At 38.5% G+C, this 23015-nt stretch overlaps 1 protein-coding gene and 1 long non-coding RNA gene across 4 annotated transcripts in view; one reads left to right on the top strand and one right to left on the bottom strand.

Annotated features, from left to right (window-relative positions):
- Nucleotides 1-3589: 3589 nt before the first annotated feature.
- Nucleotides 3590-21063, top strand: LOC109166589. The gene is made up of 3 exons (XR_002051683.1): nt 3590-3666; nt 10011-10021; nt 21053-21063. It is a non-coding gene; the product is annotated as an uncharacterized LOC109166589 (long non-coding RNA).
- The window catches only part of LOC109166587 (putative late blight resistance protein homolog R1A-4), a 3626-nt gene continuing 841 nt past the window's right edge, over nt 20231-23015 (bottom strand). The window contains exons 2-3 of one of the 3 annotated variants that reach the window (XR_002051682.1): nt 20610-23015; nt 20231-20410 (exon numbers count right to left, since the gene is read on the bottom strand). The exon at nt 20610-23015 is cut by the window's right edge and continues 256 nt beyond it. Coding sequence is in view for 2 of the 3 variants with exons in the window: in XM_019315484.1 (XP_019171029.1) it covers nt 20812-23015 (2204 nt within the window). In the remaining variant the exon portion in view is untranslated. Of the gene's footprint in view, nt 20411-20465 lie in introns of those variants that run through there. The other 2 variants (XM_019315485.1, XM_019315484.1) reach the window with 2 other exon arrangements.

The following is a 23015-nucleotide window of genomic DNA, read 5'->3' as shown; positions in this document are numbered from 1 at the left end:
GCATACTAATCCTGTTTACCTCTTCTAGGTAAACAGGATTAATATGCATGGGTTCAACCACTCTCTGCATTACATATTCACAATGGTTTAATGTTACCTTGCATTTTAACTACAATTACCTCTCTTTAATGGCAAATGCTTCAAAATTCTTTGGGCTTCAGAATATAACTACCCTAGGCAACTTTTGGTTTTTCTCAAAACAATCTTCTAACTATTGTGTCCCCACTACATGCAGTTTGTTACTGCAAATAACACTGCCCTCTGTGTCTTTGGATGGGGTTAATAATTGAATAAACACGCACCAACCCAATACCAGTAGCGCACCAACCTAAATGTAAAAAAAAAAAAAAAAAAGAAAAAAAAAAAACTAGTGCCAATTAGCAACTAAATTTCAATCTAACTTGCACAAGGTAACATACTACTACACACAAACTACCACAGCTAATTATGCAACCCCAAAAAATCCTAAAAAAACAATAAACACGCACCGACCAAATACCAGTGGCGCACCAACATAAATGCAAAACTGATAACAAAACCAACAGTAGCAAATACCAACAACACTTTACCCTAACTTGCACAAGGTAACAAACTAGAACGCAACAACCACCACACTTACCCACGAATCCCCCCAAAACACGTAACAAAAAAATAATAATAATAAACACGCACCAACCAAAAACCAGTAGTGCACAAACCTAAACGAAAAAAAAGGAAAAATAAAACGACAATGCAGATTCCAAACTCCAAACCCGAACACACCAATTATTGGACCCATATGCATTTGCCCAAGCAAAATACTCAAACCCCAAACGCCATTCACCTACTGTGAAAATGACTTTCATAAAAAGAAAAAAAAAACAGATATAGTAAGACAAAAAATTGGTTGAGATTGTCTGAAAAAATCATAAACAATAATGCTAAAGAAAAACCTAAACGTGACCATAAATAACATGAAAAATAACCACGTCACCAACATAAAAAAACAAAACCTGTCACAGGCCAAATATCCATACATTTGAAGCCTCATACCTTTCACCCCTAACAAAATATTGTGCACATACTAAAACAATAACGCACATGGCATGAAATTAAAAACAAAAAAAAAAACCCAACCATCTAGCTACCGTACGCAAAAAGAAAAACCACCCTGAACATTAATCACATGCACAATCACAGCAGGCAGGCATACCTAAACATATGGATGAAAACAAAACAATGTTCCTTAATTTCACATTAAAAACAAATACAACACCAGAAAAAAATGGCATTCAAAAACTAAGCGATGAAAAAAAAAATAAAAAAATACCTACAAACGGTACCCCAAGAAACTACAAACAAAAAACAATTATAATAAACACGCCCTAAGAATTCAAATACACACAAAATAACACTTTTGAAAACAAACAACACAACAATAATTAATAAGTTCCAAAAAATAAAATAAACAATGAACTCCACGAAAAAAAAAAAAAAACATAATAATGAAAAAAAAACCCACTTTGCGTGAAGGACCTCTAACCCACCTACCAAACCACCAATCCTCTCCAAGCTCGGCGCGAACCAAACCCCAAAATCACAACCCACATAACCCCCATGCCACCACCCACCACCCAGAACAAAAAAAAAGAAAAAAAAAAAAAAAAAAAAAAAAAAAAAAAAAAAAAAAAAAAAAAAAACCAACATGCACACACTCATACACCCCCCCCCCCCAAAAAAAAAAAAAAAACAAAAAAACAAAACAAACTGAAAAAAAAAAACGCACACCGTCAGACCACCCCTAACATAAGACCTCATACGTTTAGAGAGAATAAAAATAAAAAAATAAAATAAAAAATAAAATAAAACACCAAACCTAACCCAGAAATCGAACACCGCTCATCACCACACTCGCCGCCCAGAGAAACCCTAAGGACATCAACGGCTGCCAAGACAATAACCCTGGAGAAAACCCCCAAAAAAATAACACCCAGAAGAACTACAGACCCAAGAAAATACAGAATCTAAAATCCCAACCCAAAACCCGCCCGAACAGAAGCAAACCCAAAAACCCAAAAAAAAAAAAAACCAAAAACACCCAAAAAATGGAACAAAAAAAAACAAGGAATCGGTGAAAATAATACCGATATTGGAAGCAGAAGAGATGCCCCTAAGCCGCTTGGACTGCCTCCTGCTAGAACCAGACATGAAGGAAACGCGGGCATGGTGAACACCGGAGGGATGAGGAGACCTGAAGACGATGGGGGTTCGAAAAGGAAGAGCCTAGGCGAAGAATCTGAAGAGATCGAGTGCCAGCGGAGAGAAGAAGACAATACTCCTATTTTATTTCCTCACACACGCAAAATCACCGCCGTTGATACGACTAAACATAATAAAGGCCAAAGATAAATTACAAAAGAACCCCTAAGTCCAGTGCACATGTGTTTCTTCATCACACCATCTCACCGTTAAATAAAACACCATCAACGACCAGGGAGTGTGCTCACGGACTCGGTTAACTAGGGGGTGTGCACCGAATTCAAAATCTATATATAGACACATATACATATACATATACATATAGGGAAGGGATCAGGTGCGGGAGGGGCTTCCCATGCGGTTGTGTCGTTGGACTCACATTAAGCATTAAACTGACACACTTTAAGTACACAACACACGCACATTAAGCACACAAACAAAATACCTTCAGAACACAAACCCACGCACCTTAAGCACAAAATGTAAGATATAAATCACGTAGGAACATAAATACGTGATATACAGGATCGTGTTAAAGTACTAAGTACTAACCTCCAGCCATAGCTTCAGATTGATGAATGTTGTGTAGACACGAGACTGCTGCGGCAGAGTAACAGTATATGTTTCTCTCACTTTCTCAACCCTCTCTAGATGGTGTATGAGGAATAATGTCAAGTAGTGAGAGGACTAGAGGGCCAATATGCCATTAATATGGTAACTGAATCCCTTCCCTAATCACACTTCTTACCTTTATAATTAAGTATTACCTTAATTAATAGAAACATGTATGGAAGTGTTGCACCACATAACATATTACCTTAATATTTATAACTTTGACCTAATATTATAATAATGTAATTAGGAAAACTTTACATTCTCCCACTTGGTGCAAACTCCATAACCCAAAAATAGAAAAACACCGACCATAGTGATATGTCCTCATTAAATCGAGTAGCATCCATTATGATCAAATGTAAACCACCCTTGAGCACTTAATTTATGAAACAAAAACTTAATGAAACAAACCCTACGTTTATTTCAATTCCAACTGAAGTACATTATCTCAATAAAATAAAGGCGTACACACATAATGAGATAATTGTCAAAATGCAAAAGAATTTCATCAAAACTGAATACTGAATGTATATATACAAATTACAAAGTGGGCGAAAGTCTCATTTTCTTAACAAGATTCTTGAATTTAACTGAAGGCATGCATTTAGTCTAGGGATCTGCTAACATCAACTCAGTAGTAATGGCTAAGAACTTGATGTCGAGGTGCTTAATTCGACTCCCACTTTTGTCATTCTTAGCTAGGAAGTCTGCAGCTGAGTTGTCACAATAGACTTTCAATGACATAGATATAGAATCAATAACTCTAAGCCCAGAGATGAAATTCTTGAGCCACACACCTTATGAAGTGGCCTCGTAACAGGAAACGGACCTAGCTTCCATGGTAGAAGTAATTATTAAATATTGATTAACACTTCTCCACGTGATAGCCCCAACGGCCATAATAAAGACGTACCGTAAAGTTGATCTTCGAGAATCAACATAGCCAACGAAGTCCGTATCAAAATAACCGATAACATCTATGATGTCCGGCTGCCTAAACCCAAGCACGTGACTCTTAGTTCCTTTTGGATACCTCAAAACTCTCTTCAAGAGAAATTGTTTCACATCACGAAACATCCCATTGTCATTGGTGGCAAGCAAAATGTCATCCACATATAAAACATGAAAGCATAGTTTACTCTAACTCACCTTCCGGTATATACAATGATGGACCTTATATAGATTTCTTAAGCTAGAAACTAAATTCTCAACACCCCTAGAAGAGAAACCTATAAACTTTCTCTTCTAGATCACCATTAAGAAATGTTGTTTTCACATCCATTTGTTGCAACTCAAGATTGAAATGTGCAACTAATTCCAAAATGACTCGAAGTGAATCTTTCTTTGAAACAGGAGAGAAAGTCTCCTTGTAATCGATTCCTTCCTTTTGAGTAAATCCCTTCGCAACAAGTCGGGCCTTGTATATCTCAATATTGCCTAATGAATCTAACTTGGTTTTAAAGACCCATTTACAGTCAATGACCTTGGCCCCATTAGGCAATTCAACAAGTTCCCAAACTCCATTGCTCTTCATGGAATTTATTTTATCCGTCATGGCTTCATGCCAAAAGTCAGATTGGGCACAATTTGTGGCTTGAGAAAACATCTCAGGAACATTTTTTGACTCCAATGTTAGATTCTTGTAGATACGAAATGTAAGAGAAAATTTCAATTTTGGTCCACTGACTATTGGAGTTGTGTTAATTGCAACACCTGACTTTAAAAAATGTTAATTTGGTACCTTGACTATGCGATTTCTATCAATTTTTGTCACGCCGGCCAAATTACCGGCGAATTGTGACCGGAAAATGTGAAGTCAACATTTGAACTGAATTAGAAGGGGCAAAATCTTCTTTTCTTGTTCCTTCCAATTTGGAAAATTTACTTGTTGACCAAAATTAAAACCCCTGCCCGACAGTGTTCTCCGACATGTGGACCCTAGTGGCGACCACATTCCTCGCCGGATCCCAGTCTTGGAGTACGTCCTTGAACACCAGCTTGTCGAACCCCCTATTTCTAGTGCATTTTCCCAGCAGTTTCCATGAGGCAGAGCTTGTTAGACATCGACATTTGCTCGATCGTGAACTGGGTGAAGGCGGAGAGGGAATCCAGGACGGATTTGAGCGTGCTCTTCTTGGGGATGAAGATGAACTCGTCGACGTCGAAGAAGAACATCCATTTCGCCTGAAATTTGTATCTATGAAGGCAATCATTAACAATTAGGAATTGGTTGTGGTAGTACCCGTCGAATTGCTCTTCCTCATTGACGTCTTGTAATGTGACATAGCCCTTCTTCATCCACGGCCGGAGAACCTCCATTACCGCTGGGTGTGAACCGCCGGCACGAAATGTGACTTCTCACTGAATAATCGGACATGGATGCTATCCATTCTCATATCCTCTGTGGACTCAAATTTCCGTAGATGGGCGATCCACAGTACAAGTAGTCGTATTTGGGCGGAGATTTGAATACAGAGCTAAAATTGGTGAAATCTCCGGGGGATTCGATCAATGCCTCGAATGTATCGTTGATGTTGAAGTCGGTGTCGCCTCCTCCGTTGATGGCGACGTGGATTAGGAGTTTGCCGCCGTTGTCGGCGTCGCCGACGGGAATAGGGAAGTGGTTTTAATTTTGGTCAACAAGTCTGTAACACCCCTAAATTCTGAGATATTTAAAACTTATAAAATAAAGGCAAATCCCTTGATTGAATCCCAAACAGAGCATAAGGCTAATCATAAGTGTCGAGGTGCTATGCCACACCTAGGTTTGAGAACCCAGGTGCACAGGTTAACTAAGCATAACAGATCTTTAATTCAATATTTAAATACAATCCCAAGGCACGCAGGCCAACTACTAAGCTAAGGCTAGTTAGGTTAAGTCCAACGCTTTGACTAGCGCGCTCCAAAGCTAATGCTCATCACCTGAAAAACATTCAGTATAACAACCGTCAGCGAATAATGCTGGTAACACACTCCAACGCGTTAAGTACAATATAGGTAGATATAAGAAACTCATTTTGAAACTGGAATACATATATACTTACGAGACTCTAGTTTAAATCCAAGATCAAGACTCAAGACATATTAACAGACTCAACATCATAAAATAATCGTAAGAACTAACAGGCATTCTAAGCATGCAATACAAGACATGACAGGCAGATAAGCATACAAGTAACAAAAAGGCAACAAGGCATTCAATATAATCAATTAGCAAGTAGTCAACAAAGCACACAATTCATCCTCCAACCTTATACCAAGTTCCAACCTTGTAGCTCCCCTCCGTTCTTATATTAGTTCCAACCTATACCTCCACGCCACCATTATATCACCACCCCTTATGCCTCTGGGCAACTACATGCCCCCACCGACAAACCACCTATCAACCACCAACATATCAAGATGGTGCCGTAGTGCCATTCAATGATCCGCACTTTTAGTGCCACTATCAAGGGGTTAGCGCGTATATCTCTAACATGACACCGCAGCACTTATAACCTAACCCATGCTCAACGGCAAGCTAGTTGAAGGTGGGTGTGTGCCTTTAGCACAGTCACCGCTATGGCATGTACCTTTAGTACAATGACCGGGCACAAGTGGTGCCAACCGCCAACAATTCATTTCCACCAATCACAATCTCATCATCATTAACATCATCAGTCACACTGGCCATTGCTCAATGACCACGATACTCATCATCATTCAATCAATCAACACATAATCACATAATCAATCAAGGCACAACAACAACGACACGTATTACACATAAACTCCTATAATGATACTTAAAACACCAAATGAGATTCATACATGACAAACGGGGTACAACGGGACACGGGAAAAAAACAAACGATGGGGGAAAACATCACGAACCCCGATCGATTTCCAGCGGGTAGGTGGCGGGTGGGTGACCACCCGCCGGTGGTCACTCGCCATTCCAGCGGGTGGCCGGTGGCAGACCACCGCCCGCCGCCTGCCCGTTGGAACAGTGATACGGGCAGTGGGTAGGTGGCGGGTGGTTAGTCCCCCCACATACCCCCCCACTGATACACAGGCAACTTTCAGTCCCGGGATCTCTCGCAGAACCCGAAACCATGTCCAAACACATAATGACAACACCACGTATTCAATTAAGGGAATTAAACCAAGAATCACACCAAATACGTCCAAACACGATTCCTAAACATACCAAGACCCAACATAAATCATATAACAGTCCAAGAGCATCCGAGACCACAAGAATATCAAGAAATCTATATGCAAAGTCCTAAGGACAAATCCTAGGCTAGACTCAACACCCGATCATGCATAATCCCACCCAAATATACCAAGAACATCATAATACGAAATTCATGATATAAACCCTAGGGCTTTAGATATAATCAAAATACAAGATAACTCATATAATCAATCATAACATCAAGAACATCAAGATTATCACATAAACATAATATAAACCCTACACAAAGCTCTCTCAAGACTCAAGCACAGAATCACATATCAAATGAGCCAATGAATAAGATATAGCAAGGAATATAGCTTTTGTTGAGACATGGGTTACCTCTTAGCCCTAGTCAATATCCTTGGCTACTAAGGTTCTTCTCTAAGATCTTCTTCCCGTGGATTCCCCTGCGTTTGGTGGCAGGGGGATTCCTTTGTAGGTTTCTCTCCGTGAATATCTTGTGTGGTTGAATTAACTATGGTAGGGTTTCAAAATGCTTCCTAAGTCTTTATATATAGATTCAGGAGTTCCAGCTAAGGTCTGAATGGTAAGGGTCCACTTATCCTATTTCTTATAGGATTAAGGACTTGGTTAAAGATAAGGGTCTGTGGTCCATTGTGGACCACACTAATTAATTGAAGGGAATCCTAACCAATTTTAAACCCCTTTTAATTATTATTAACGGGATTGATTAAATGATTAGTCTCGGATTAAAGGCCGTAACACGGGGTGTTACAAGTCAATGTCCCAAATTGGAAGGAACAAGAAAAGACGATTTTGCCCATTCTAATTCAGTTCAAATGTTGACTTCACATTTTCCGGTCACAATTTGCCGGTAATTTGACCGGTGTGACAAAAGTTGATAGAAATCGCATAGTCAATGTACCAAATTAACATTTTTTAAAGTCAGGTGTTGCAATTAACACAACTCCAACAGTCAGTGGACCAAAATTGAAATTTTCTCCGAAATGTAATAACTAGGATTTGCTGATCTTTTCATTCGAGTAGACCGTCTTAATGTTGGACCTCCATCACCTTGCAAAGGTTGTGGGGCAACAACCTCTTCAGGAACTGTGTGACAATCCAAAAATATTTTTCCTAAATTCCATTTTATAAAATTCCAAAATATTCATTTTCACTCTTCCAAAAATTTTTCCAAAATCGGTGTATGAATTAAATATTTTAAATCGAATTTTTAAATAAATTTAACACCAAGAGTTATTCTATTTTGAAAATCCTAAATTTCGGGTAAATTTATGTACAAAGTTTTGACCCAAAAAGTCAATCTGAGTGAAACCGGAGAGGAACCTTTGAAACCTGAACCAAGTGTTTTAATTAGAAATATATTTCGGAAAATCTATTTTGACACCAAGTTGTCTAAAATCATTTTTAAGACCATGGTCCATGATATAAGGTGAACCTTGATATTTCTTCAAGCAAAATTACTCCTTTGCCCTCCACCCAATCATTTGCAAACTAGGGTTTTGGACCCTATATAATCTTCACTATTCCATTGAGCTCCCTGGTCCTTTCTTTTGCCTCTCCACTCTCAAATTCTTCGCTCTGTAGAAGAAGAAAGAAGAACACAATAAGTTTCATCTCATCCATTCATTCCATCTTCTCTCTTAGGCTATCTATTCTTGCCTTCCCAAATCTCTGAGATTCTCTCCTTAAGTTTTGTATGTGTTATTTGTTTGAGGTGAATAGGTAGTGAAGGAGGTGATAGCTGAGTTAGAGAGGAAATGGGGATCCACACAAGAAGAAGAAGAAGCTCAAGGTATAAACCATGGACTCCCAAACTAGTTTTGCTCTGTTAACTGCTAGAAATGTGAAATAGATGTTTGGAAATGCTAGATAATGTTTGTTGATGAGCTATTTGTGCGTTGTTGATTATCTATGATTGATTTATTAAGGTTTCGATGTGTGTATTGTTGCTCTGAGTTGTTTACATGTGAAGAAGATGACACTGGTGCACACTGCCTGTGCACCAGGCGGTCTCATGGGCCTAGCAAACGAACCTAGGCAAGGTCAACTGGCTAGACCCGTGGAGGAGCAGACCATGGCAACAGATCCCTGGATCCGTTGCCAAGGGCTGTCACTTGAAGCCCCGCCACCAAGCTCTGCCAGGCCAAAACTCTTACTGGCTGAGCCCTCTGTGGCTCACCTCTGTGTTGTTCGGACCGGGACTCGTGGGCCCTTGAGGCTCGAACACTCAGGCTCGTTACAACGCGCTAGTAGAAGTTGATTTCGTTTAATTTGGAGCTAGGAAGCATGTTTAGCAATGAAATAAATGAAGGAATGAATGCTCTGTATATGTTTGTTGTTCTGTGGAAGTGAGACAGTGAAGGAAAATGTTAGCATTTGAGTATTTAAATATTTGAGAAGCATGTTTAATACTTGATAGTATTTGTTGAGAAGATTTGCTAAGTTGTTGAGATTTTGGCATGAAACATTGTATTGGTTCCATTTCACAGTAAATGATCATGTTAGCATACTTCCAAGTTAAAGTGCATTATTGGATCTAAGAAAGGCTAAGTTCTATTTCAAAAACATATATCTATTTTGGAAAATCTCTATCCAGTTGCATTGAAATGATTGCATGATATTTGATTTCCAAAATGTGAGAAAGAGAAGTTGTTGAGATTTATATGCATTGCAAAGCTTGCATATGTTAGAGTTTATTACATGAGAAAGAAGTTTCATGGGATATATATATATATATATATATATATATATATATATATATATATATATATATATATATATATATATATATATATATATATATATATATATATATATATATATATATATATATGCTATCTATTGTGAGGAAAATAGATTTTGGAGGCTCGTTAGGACTTGGTCCTTTCAGAAGAAAAGAGAAAGAAAGAAAGTTTGAAAAAATAAAGAAACGGTCACAGAGGACGGAAAGATATATATGAAGTAACTTGGTCGATTTTCCCGGGTTACTAGGTTGGATACTACCCGCCGGGCTTGGAATCCTTGTTAGGGAGTTGCACACTGACAAGTACGATACCTAATTCCACAGAGATTTATATAAGAACCAAGAGAGTGGTTCTGTGGGCGAGATGAGTATTAGGCCGGCTAGACGCCGAGCCTAGATAGGTTCGTTTCACGATTCCTGAAGTTCCTACCTCGCCCGCGAGTTCAGAAAGAAAGCAAGAAAGAAGAAAGAAGAGAAAAGTACGTGAGTCAAGAGGGCTCAACAAAAACCTCCACAGAAAATGATCTTTTTATATATATGAGTGAGAGTATATCTATATTTAAAGCATCATGTCATATCTTGTTGTATGATTTAGCATGTGTTGCATTTAGAGCATTTTGATAAGTATAGCAATTGTTATTCTTTAAGAGTTGGCATGATAGCATGATCTTACTAGTTGAGTTTTAGTTATCTCTTTATCTATCAGATTGAGTATTGCATGTTGAGTGATGTTTAGAGATATATGTTTCAAGAATGAGAATGTGTTTAATTTGAGCATTGAGAAAAACATGTTTATATGAGGTATAGGTCGCAAGCATATAGAGATGTTTATGAGTATGTATTGAGATTGTTGATTAAGTGTTGTAAGTGATTATATTCATACTTGAGATTATTTGTGAATGCCAAATGTTTCCCAAATCTATATCTATAGTATTTTACAGGGTTGAGTGGTTTTATACTTAGCATTAATTTGCTAACGGATTTATTTTCCTACATGTTTTTATAACCCCTTTCAGTTGGGCCCAGTGTTTGAGCGCGCACGTGGTAGTTTAGTGCGTAGATTGAGGTGGTAGTACTAGAGTAGTTTCTGCTTTAGTTAAACTGATGTTAGTTGATGTTTTAAATTGATCTTTTGTGGTGCGTGGACACCGGGGTTTGTTTCCCCAAGTTATTGATGTTTTAGAGCTTGACTCTAGTTATCTATCTTTTAGCCTGTGCAGTCACATTGAGTGCTGGTTGTGGCGTTGACACCCTTAGCCGATCTTTTGGGTATTTAAGTTATCTAAACCTTGTTTAATTATCTTGTTTAAGCTTGTTTATTTGGGATTTAGATTTTAGAAAATGGGGGTGTTACAAGTTGGTATCAGAGCGGTACGAACAGGCAGGACATAGTAAATCTGAACCTTAAGATTGACTATAGGAACCCTAAGTTGAAGCACTAGGATGGTCTAGATATGGAAAGAAATCCTAATTAAGTGGTGAGATTTAGGGTAAGAAAGACTTTAAGTTAAGTTTTTTAAGTGTAAGGATTCCAAAGTTAAGAAGTTCTTTAAGGATATCAGTTAGGAACGCGGTGAGACTGTGAGTTTCTAACGCTTGCTTAACTGTTTATGTTCTTATCTAATGTGTTTAAAGTGCAGTTTGTATTGCCTTGAAAGTTTGAAAATTGAAAGTTATGTGAAAGTTGTTAATGTGAGAAGTATAAGAGTTATACTTGTATCTTGTTTACGTGATTTACTTGTTGTGAGCTTTACTTTTGAGAAAGGGAAGTTAGAAGTAGTAAGATCTTAGAGGTTCTAACTAAGGTGATCTCTTCTGATCGTGTAAAGGACTAAAAAATGCCACCGAGAAGAGTTAGGGAAGAGACTCCTCGTTCCACAGGAGCTGCAGCTTCGTCTACTACAGATCTGACTAAGAGTCTACGTCAGTTGACCCAACTGACTCAGACCATTGGGGCTGCCGTGCTGAATGGAAACAACGGAGGAGATGTGACAAAAAAGACCACGGGGCGTAACCGCCGAGTTATTCGGGACAGGAGGACCCTGAGATGATTCTAGGGAATTGGATCCAGACCTTTGACAAGCTGTTTGATATGTTGTCAATTGCCCTCAAAACCAGCGTGTGGAGATAGCGGTGTACTACTTACAGGAGGAGGCAGACCAGTGGTGGATGATGGAGAGTCCGACACTTCGGGAGAAGGAGGACTTTGATTGGGAGATGTTCAAGGTTGCTTTGAGAGAGAGGTTCTATCCTGAGCACTTGAAGCCTGCCAAGTACGAAGAATTCTTACATTTGGAGCAGGGAAGTATGACTGTGCAGGAGTATCATGCCCGCTTTGTGGCATTGGCGCTCTTTGCTCCCACTATTGCACCGGACGAGGTTAGCAAGGCCAGGAAGTTCGTCTATGGACTCCACTACGAGGCAAAGAGACTCTTTACTACTATGAAGTTTCTAACTTTGAATGAAGCTTATGATGCAGCTGCCGGACATTCACGAATTCAGCAACTAAACCGGACTGCCACACTTGGATCGAAGAAGAAAAGTGAGGAGAGTGACCCACAGTCGGGAAAGGGGCACAGATTTAATCCCGTGTCAAGGCACGACAATCGGAATGTGGATAGGAGGAATCCAGTTATAGGACATGGATTTGGAGCTAGAGGGTCGTCCAGTGCTAGGAGTGTTGCATGTATGAGGTGTGGAAAGGATCACCCTCGTACAACTGGTGGAGGTGGACCCGTGGTGTGTTACAATTGCGAGAGACCGGGACATCGAGCCGCCGTCTGTTGGTACCCTAAGACGGAAAGACCTCCCAATACGGCACAGAATCAACCACCAAGAGGCCAGTTCAATCAAGCGCCGAACCGAGGAATGGGTCGAGGGAACACTACAGGTGGTAGTCCACACAGGAATGGCAACCAAGGACGGAGAGGACCCAATCAAGGACGCCCGGGAGGAGCGGGATCGGGGAGGATTATGGTGATGGGGAAATCACAAGCTGAGGGACGTAATTTCAAGAAAGGTAACATTCTAATTGGATTAAGTGCAAATGCTTTTGTTTAGCTTCTTGCTCTATTATGTGAATGGAAGATTTGGTGCAATTTTTCTTGTTTAGGACTTTGAGACTTAAGACTTTATTTGGAAATAATTTTGGGAATTCTCGGTAAATGGTACCAATATTAAGCAAGTGAAATTCTAATAAGAATGAGATATATACTAGTGCAATTGAAATTGTTAGGGAATAATTAGAATTTAATTAGGAAAGTTAGCTTACGGCAAGCAACGATTAAATCCTCAAGGTTAGAGTGTGAACGGGAAGGAATTGAAAAAGTTCCGGGAATGAAATGGACAAGGGATTAATTTAAGTTAAGTTGGACCGAAAGACCGCGAAAAGGAATTGGAAAAGTCAAATTTTAACTTAGGAATTGAGAGTAACAAAGTCGGGGACCACTTGTGATTTTGCCGATTTGAGGATTCGAACAAGGTACCTGGGCGAAGCGCGTGTGTGGAGCCTCACCAGAGCTGTGCCCTGGAACGGGGCTACTCAACGGATCTTGGGATGATCCGTGAGTGGGAGCCGTGACCACGGTCCATGCAGCGGACCTTGGCGGTGGACTCCGTGAAGACCCGTGACCAAGACCCACCAAGGGTGTTTTGGTCTTTTCTTCTCTTTTTTTCCCCAAATTAAAGCTTCAGAACCCTTTCTTCTTCTTCCTTCTTCAGGCAGCTCACTGCCTCACCCCAATCAAAATCCAAAATTCATCAAATCTTCATCTTTTCTCCTAGAAACTTCAAAATGCCATTCCTCAACATCCACTAAGGGTCCGTTTGGAAAGCAGGAAAATGACTTCTGGAAAATTTTTTTGGAAAATGAGTCATTTTCCGGAAAACATTTTCTTTTTCAGTGTTTGGTTGCATTTTGGAAAATTGTTTTTGTGTGTTTGGCTCATTTTCTGAAAAATGAGTAGAATTGTATAATTAAATATTTTAATTATTTTATTTAGAATATTACAACATGTATAATAATATATAATAATATAATAATAATTTTAAATATAATAAAAAAATAACTAATAATATATCAAAAATATTATGGTGGTGGTGGTGGTAGTGGTGGTGTAGTGGTAGTGGTGTTATTTGTTATATAATAATAATAATAATAATAATAATAATAATAATAATAATAATAATAATAATAATAATAATAATAACTGGTGGTGGTATGACGGTGGTGGCAGTGGTAGTGGTGATGATGGTGTGGTAGCGGTGGTTGCGGTGGTGTGGTGGAGGTGATGGTGTGGTGGCGGTGGTTGCGGTGGTATGGTGGTGGTGGTGGTGTCGGCGACGGTGGTTGTGGTGGTATGGTGGTGGTGGTGGCGGTGGTGATTGTGGTGGTATGGTCGTGGTGGTGGCGACGGCGGTGGTGTGATAGTGGTGGTGGTGGTGGCGGTGGTTGCGGTGGTATGGTAGTGGTGGTGGCGGCGGCGGTATGGTGGTGGCGGTGGCCGCGACGGTGGTTGCGGTGGTATGGTGGTGGTGGTGGCAGCGATGGTGGTTGCGGTGGTATGGTGGTAGTGGTGGCGGCGGCGGTGGTAATGGTGGTGTGATGATGGTGGTGTGGTGGCGGTGGTATGGTGGTGGTGGTGGCGGCGACGATCGTTGTGGTGGTGGTGGTGGTGGTGGTGGTATGGTGTTGATGGTGGTGGTAGTATTGCGGTGGTATGGTGTTGGTGGTGGTGTGATGGTGGTGGTGTGGTGGCGGTGGTGGCGGTGGTATAGTGGTGGTGGCGGTGACAGTAGTGGTGGTGATGGTGGTAGTGAGGTGGTGGTGGTATGGTGTTGATGATGTTGGTGGTGGTGTGATGTTGGTATAAAAGTTGGAAAATGACTTCCCCAAAAAAAAGGCAAGTCATTTTCCTCCAAAACAAGCCTATTTTCCAAAGTCAACGGAAACATTTTCTGTTGACTTGATTTTCAGGCACATCCAAACAATGGAAACTTGGAAAATGATTTCCAGAACTCATTTTCTAGGTTTCCAAACACACCCTAAGTGCTAGAAAAATCCTATTTTGTTCATTTACTCATCTTCAACCACTTTCAAGTTCAAGAAGCTCTTGGTGTCAAATGGCTAAAGGAAAGCAACAAATGGAAGAGAGTAGCCATGAGAGCTCAAATTATTTGGTCATTGGAGGTAAGACTTATTTCCCCAAATATTTTTCCGAAGATTTGAATCATGCGTTGATAGAGGAATGTTTGTTTCCCTGTAAAAACAATTCGAATGAGGTTGGTAGTTTAGCATGTACTATGGCTTACTTCATCATGTTTCGGATTAAGATAAATTTGCATGATTTGATGTTGAAACACATAGTCTATTCCAAGACTAGAAACCGGAAATATTTGCCGTATGGAATGGTACTGAGCTGGATATTCATTAAAATGAATTTGCCCGAGAGAGGAGAAAAAGTGAAAAGGACTACCAGAACAGCCTTTAACGCAACCAACATGAGGTACTATGATTTGTATCAGGTTGCCGACAATAAGTACCTTACTTTAATATTGTTTTTTTTTAAGGCATTTAGCCATGGTAGATTGGCAGCAAAGCTGCCATGCTTTGCTGCCATGGCTGCATTTTCTCGGTCCTAGGCCCGGGCCTGGGCCGGTTAGGGGCTTGGGCCGTGCTCGGGCCTGGGCTCTAGGCCAGTTCGTGTCGGGCTCTAAATTTTTTTTAAGGGACCTGAACCGGCCCTTAACAAGGCGGTTCCGATTCGAGCTAAGCCCGGCTCAGGCCTAGTAAGGCCAAGGCCCACTTTTTTTTTGGGCCGATTCAGGGTTGGTTCGACCTTGAACCGGTCCGTGGCCACCTCTACCTGCAATCTCTTTTAGCCGAGAGGTCACCAATACTGCACTTCCATAAATTTTAAGAAAACATCTGGTGAGATGATCCCAAACACCGGTTTCCCATACGTCATCCACCACAATCAGATACCCCTGACCCATCAAACGCTGTCGTAGTTTGTGTGCTAGATCATCTGTGCTTCCGTCGATATTCATTCCTCTCTTAATGGACCAAAGAAGGCTGCAGAGAATTTGTCTCATGTTAACTTCTTGAGAGACAGTAGTCCATGCACGAAGGCCAAAGTGAGATACCACTAATGGACTTTGTAAATTCTTTTGGCTAAAGTAGTTTACCGGATCCCGCCCATCCCAAGAACGGAAATGACTTTCCATTCTTTAGATGGATGACAAATGAGCTGATCCATTATTGTATTTAATTCACTTGTACGCCAAACCATTCTGTCCTCAATCTTTGAGAACCGCTATGAAGATCCGCTCTTGTGGTCTGAACCAATATGTAGCGAAAGGGTATGTACGTGTAGAGTTGTATATTATGAAATAATGTATCATCAATATAATGTCACTGCATGCTAGCTAATAGAGTAAGCAAAGACTGTCGTGATACCTTTGGCAAATTTTGGACGGCACAACTTTTAATTGTGTTGACGAAGTTTTGAGTTTTTTCAGATACTTGTCGTAGGTTCTGAAAGAGTATCATCTCTGCATCTTCACCTACTTGTTGTAGGTTCTGAAAGAGTATAATCTCTTTATCTACCGTCTCCAAGATCTCAATAATTAAATTCCTTATCCAACCAACTTCTTTGCATGCCGAAGCCAATGCAATATATTCAAACGCCATAGTTAAATCTGAAATGTAGCTTTGCTTTTTTAAAGCCTAGAAAAAACACATCCTCCAAGCAGAAAAAACTTATCCAATAGTTGAGGAATAATCTTCCGAATTAGATTTACAACTAGCATCATAACACAATAGAATTTTAATATTCTATCAATGGACTTGTGAAAATAAAATATTTGATTGATTATACCGGAACCCACTTTACATGTTCCTAGCTAGTCAATAAATTTTTATTTTCATGTAAATTCTATAATCAAGAATTTTCAATCACCATGTAGAAATAATTCAGAAATATCTATTCAGTTTGGAGAATAAACTTATAATGATAAACCTTCTCCATTCAGAAATATCGATTCACTTTGGAGAATAATCCACTTTTTTTTTTATATTTTAAGATTTAACTTTCATGTTTCTTCTAAACTGAAGAAGCATACAAACTTAAATCATAATCCAAGATTTAAATTTGAACTTTCTTTCCACGGGTCAATTTCCATACTAGATAAACCAGTAAACTTTTTGGCTTTCAATATTTTAACACATTCTCAATATGAGAAATTTAGTATTAAAGATATTCATAAATTTTAACTTTGGAGAATAAACCATTTTTTTTTATTTTAAGCTTTAACTTTTCGTGTTTCTTCTAAACTGAAGAAACATACAAACTTAAATCAAATAATCCATGATTTAACTTTGAACTTTCTTTTCATGGGCCAATTTCCATACTAGATAAACTAATAAACTTGTTGACTTTCAATATTTTAACACATTCTCAATATGAGAAATTTAGTGTTAAAGATATTCATAAATTTTATGAATTTCATTATACACAGTATTGCATACCTCATGAATAAAACTTTCTACATCCCTTCATCAGAAATATAAAATTTTCATGGCTTTTTTGCCTTTAATTTATCATAAATATAACAAAATATTTCAAAGGCTTTCTGCCATAACCAACTGAAATATAACAAAATATTCCAAAGTATTTTACAAGAATAAAATTTCTGTTGTGCTAAAATAATCAATAATGCATGCAGGACATCATAAACTAATTCTACAGCTCTGTAACCATGTAGAAGGCATCAGATAAGCTAATATCACTAAATTAATCCAAATTTGGGATTTACAGCACATCAAGATCCAACATATATAAATTATATATGTATCTTGTATACTATATGTATGCAACCAAGACAAAGTCTCAATATAAAAATATTTATACACATGCATAAACATATCATTATATTTAACAAGCTATGCAAACTCAACAGAATCTCATGCATATCTTCTAGACATAATCCAGAACTTAGCCAGTAAGTAAAATAAAACTTACATCCATGTCGAGGCCGAGACAAATATGTAAAAGGTATTGTACCGATCTCATCCTCTGTAACTTGTATCTACTTCAAAATCATCTCTTCCGGCCTTTGATGTGCTAAGACCGCACACTCACTCTAGGGAAGTACACATCTTCTCATGCCAATTAATCATGGGTAACAAAATGATTTATTTAAATAAAATCATTTTACACATCTCACTAATCATCTTGGCATAATTTGATACCCCATGATTTTTGTATAGATAAAAACAGACTGCATAACGTGCATTAAATCCACATGTACAACATGCACACATCTGCCATGAACACCATGCAAAAGTTCACACGGAAATCTTCTTGTACATAAACAACGACAAACCCAAAAGTGATTTCTGTCATCCTCCGATCCCATCACCATATTCGAAATCTCATTTCGAAAGCAGTGATGGGAAACTTTTCTTTCACGCCTCACTTCTTGCCTTCAAAACTTTCAGGTTTATAATTCAAAGCTTATAGATTGTTGGAAAAAAGTGCTTGTATTTTGTAATACATTTGAGATACAACAAAAATACTGAATAGATCAAGGAACATAAACTGGATCATTTGATATCTTCAGACGTGTAATCACTTTCCTATAAACTTTAAATTTCCCTTTGAAAAAGCAACAAGGTTCAAGATTTAATCTTATGGGATACAAGAAGATGAATGAAATTCTTAAATTGCGAGCTTTGTTTAAGAATTTCCTGTAGAATTGTAAAACTGTGAAATATCTCAGTTTACTGCAACTTTATTGAATATCTTGCATGTCTCAATTGCCTGTCATTTTCAGATGTTTCTCCAAATTATTTATAGATGCAAAATATAACAGTTTGGAGAAATTACATGAAAGTTACTGTAATTTAAAAACTCAACTTTCATAAGATATATCTTAAATAAATAAATAAATAATATATCTGTCATGGGAAAATACAAATATATAAATCATATATTTGTAATTTATGTACTACGTACGATCGATTTCATAGAGTAATATATATATATATATATATATATATATATATATATATATATATATATATATATATATATATATTGAAAGGTTCCCGTGCGGTTGAATGCTTCCCGTGCGGATGTGCGGTGGATTAATGTGCGTGAAATTTGTACTCAATGTGCGTGAGTGTTGTGCTTAATGTGCCTGAGATTTGTACTTAATGTGCGTGAATGTGTAAAATGCTGCAGAAAATATTGATGTCAGCTTCTTCCGCATCCCCAGTAGCCATTTGCCCCCTCCCTGATGATGATGCGGAGGCGAGCTATGGTGGTTAAGAATTATGGGAATAATACAACAGAAATCCACACTTAGCTGCTGTGCAAATTTTACTGTGCGTGCGTCATTTATATAAACATTCAACTGCATTGAAGGTAGCTGATAATCCAGAATCCATGGTCAAATTGAAGGAAGAAGTAACATGAAGCTTGAGCGTTAATGTGCGTGAGTTTCTGTTCTACTTCCTTCTGAGCTCGTAATTCTGAAATACTCAAGCACATTAAGCACAAATCTCACGCACATTATAACACAATACTCAGGCACATTAAGTACAAAACTTATGCATATTAACATGACGCACATTAAGTACAAAATCTCAAGCACATTGAGTACAAATCTCACGCACATTAAGTATAAACCTCACGCACATTAATCCACTGCACATCCGCACGGAAACCACAAATGCACCTGATCCCTTCCCTATATATATATATATATATATATATATATATATATATATATATATATATATATACACTCCACATTTCACGCATGCAGCCAAGAATGCTTCAAACGAATCCATTGATTAGTTTAACCAACGAATTGAACAAAATGGCATCAACTCGTTAAACAACGAATTAATACAACCTGAATCCATCGATTCGTTAATTAACGAATTGTGCATCAATTCGTATATTAACGAATTGTGCATTAAGCTCGTAATCAACGAATTGTATTTGTCAAGCCTCGATTTGATACAATCGAATTGATTAATGCATTAATTTGTTAAAATCCATGATTCATTAACACCAACGAATCATTAAAATCAACGAATCGTGCGTATCAATTTTACTACTATTCGGTTCCAATCGTATGTAATATTAAGAGTTACTTACTGATTTGGTCTCTCGACTATGAGGATTTCACCAATTTGGTCATCGACTATCAAAATTCTTCAATTTGGTCTTCGACTATGAGGATTTCACCAATTTGGTCATCGACTATCAAAATTCCTCAATTTGGTCCTCGACTATGACATTTTTACCTGATTTGGTCCTAAAGTCAAACCAGCTTGTTTAAGGCAATAAACTTGAGGACATTTTTGTAATTGCACATTGTTTCCTTTCTCGGCTATGTAAGTTAATTCCACACTTTGCCTTATTTCAGAAATCATCTATCTTTCAAGCAACAACTATAACCCTACATCAGTGGGCGAGCTGAGCACCGGCGCGTGCGAATTTGTGGTGACTTCTGGTTTCAACTAGCTCCTTTCTAACGGCCTCTCACCCTCGCTCCCCACTCGTCGACGACGCAGATTGTAGATCGGTGAAACTCTACAATAAAATAATATTGTAACTTACTCGTCAACGACGCAGATGGTTTCAGCTAGCTCTTTTCCCAACTTACTTTCTATCAAACTAAAATAATATTTATAACTCTACAATTCCAAATATTATTTAAGCTTTCATGATAGTCTATCTGAAACATTAATCTTCATTGCTATATAAATTTTCAACAGATATCATGGATAACCTTGACGGCATCCAAAGAAGAGCCTCCCTTAGATTGTGTTTCTGCATCAAAAGAAGAGCCTCCCTTAGAGCTTCTGCCTCCATTCGCAGTGTGGACTCCTCTCGAAGGAACACTTTTAGCAAGATCAATTGCGACATCAACTTTAATCTAACGCAGCCTTGCCTCTGTTGCTCATACGTTGCTCAAAAGTGTACTGCATTCATCAACACACACAATACAAAATAAAAAAATAAAAAATAAAAAAATAAAAAAATAAAAAAGGAGTGAGGATATTATCAGAGTAGAAAAAAGTGCAAAAGAGATGGACCTGAGGAGTGCGGTCAATAACAGCAAAAATATCATATCCATAATTGACCTGTACTTCTTGGATATTCTCGGTACAAGTCAAAAGGGCAGGGTTACAGCTTTCAAAGTCAATGGATTGTAAAGAATTAATGGTTGAGAAAGAACTTGGGATCTCTTTTAATCTCTTACAATACTTCAGCGCTAGACGCTCAAGTATAGGGAACTCATCATCAAAGGCATTCCAAATCTCAAGTTGTGTGTTTTCAAGTTGCAAAAACTTTAATCGACGAAATCCCCCTTCAGTTGGTTCCCACTCAGGTCCATAGAAAGCATCCATTTTTAGTTTGAGAACCTCTAGTCTAGGCAACAAGGCAATTGTTGATATATTATCCTTCCATGGCAGATAAGCCCTGCTTAGTTTCAACTTCCTAAGGTTACAGGGAAGTGCATCTATACTTGGAAGGGACATACGCTTAGGAATGGCATACTCAGCTTCAATAGTTAAAACCTCAAGATGATTCAAATAACATAGATTTTTCAAGTTGAAAGCATCATTGGAAGGCACACCATCGTCAGGAATCAATCTATCTTCACAAAAAATCCCTAACGTTTTTACGTTGGGAATCCTAGAAATAACTTCTCTAGTGCAATGAAATATGCTCAACCAATACCAAACTTGCAAGTCCTCTTTCACAATGCCTGGAGGCTCCACTTTAAAGAAGTTTTGTCTAAGCTCAAGATGCCTTAACTGTGGTGATCCCCAAATTGTGGATGGCAAATGAGAACAATGCACTTGCCAGTGAGGGGCACTATGTGAAACAATAAGTGTTTGTAATTTTTTATTTTTAGACAGTAGATTCTTGAGACCCTCGGAGCCAAGAGACCTATCCATCTCAAAAGCTAGGTATCTTAGAAGAACTATATTGGATAGATGATCTAGGGCGGACAAATGGACTCCCTTGTTGTACAAAGGAGAAGTCAAATCTAGAACTATTAACAAGCTGAAGTTTAGAGGCTTTGGATCATTGACCATTGGCATTATTTCATCTTTATGCAAACACAAAATGGAGCGGGCTTTACTGTTGCAAAAATCAAAATGCTCAGACTTTAAATTTGATGATCTAAAACTTAGCCAACGACAAGTACCGCAGGCTTTTTTGGAATTGCTGCACATATCAAAAGGCTTAGGCAGCTTTGATGATGATTTAAAACCTAGCCAAGTAAGCCAATCCCAAATACCACTGGCTTTTTTCGAACTAATAATGTTGCACATATCAAAACTATTATTGTCTTCAACACACAAAAGTTTTTCATTTGTTGCTTGTCGTACACAAAGTCCAAGCAAGAGATCATGCATCCTACATGTCTTGATTTGGCCATCACATTTAAGCTTATCAATTTGGACGAGACTTCTACTAATAAGATCATGTAAATACCCCACACCCACTTCTTCCAATTCCTTATCACTCACTAACTTCACAAACCCCTCGGCAATCCATAACCTAACAAGCTTTTTGATAGGAATTTCACTACCGGCTGAGAAAACTCCTAAATATAAAAAGCAAGCTTTCAAATGCGGAGGTAAATGATTGTAACTTACAATAAGAATTCTTGAGCATTGTTCACCAATATCTGTACTAGCAAGATAGCTCATTTCTTTCTCAAGCTTTTCCAATTCTTCAACTTTGCTGAATTGGGATACAAGTCCAGCAGCTACAACAATTGCCAGGGGAAGCCCCCCACACTTGCCAACAATATTCCTTCCAATTGTGTTGAACTTAGAGTGCAAGGGCTGTTTCAAGAAAATATGACTGCAAAATAGATCCCAACTTTTATCAGAATTGAGAAAATGCAAGTCATGAAGAAGATTGCTGGCACCTGATGTAGTGTAGTCTGCAATCTCTCTTAGCCGAGAGGTCACCAATACTACACTTCCATAACTTTTAGGAAAACATCTGGTGAGATAATCCCAGACATTGGTTTCCCATACGTCATCCACCACAATCAGATACCTCATACCCATCAAACGCTGTCGTAGCTTGTGTGCTAGTTCATCTAGTGTGCTTCCCTCGGTATTCATTCCTCTCTGAATGGACCAAAGAAGGCTGCAGAGAATTTGTC

This window comes from Ipomoea nil, unplaced genomic scaffold (genome assembly GCF_001879475.1).
Source record: "Ipomoea nil cultivar Tokyo-kokei standard unplaced genomic scaffold, Asagao_1.1 scaffold3104, whole genome shotgun sequence".
Classification (NCBI taxonomy): Eukaryota; Viridiplantae; Streptophyta; class Magnoliopsida; order Solanales; family Convolvulaceae; genus Ipomoea; species Ipomoea nil.
The sequence above is the reverse complement of the archived record's forward strand: the minus strand, read 5'-3'. Positions and strand labels throughout refer to the sequence as shown.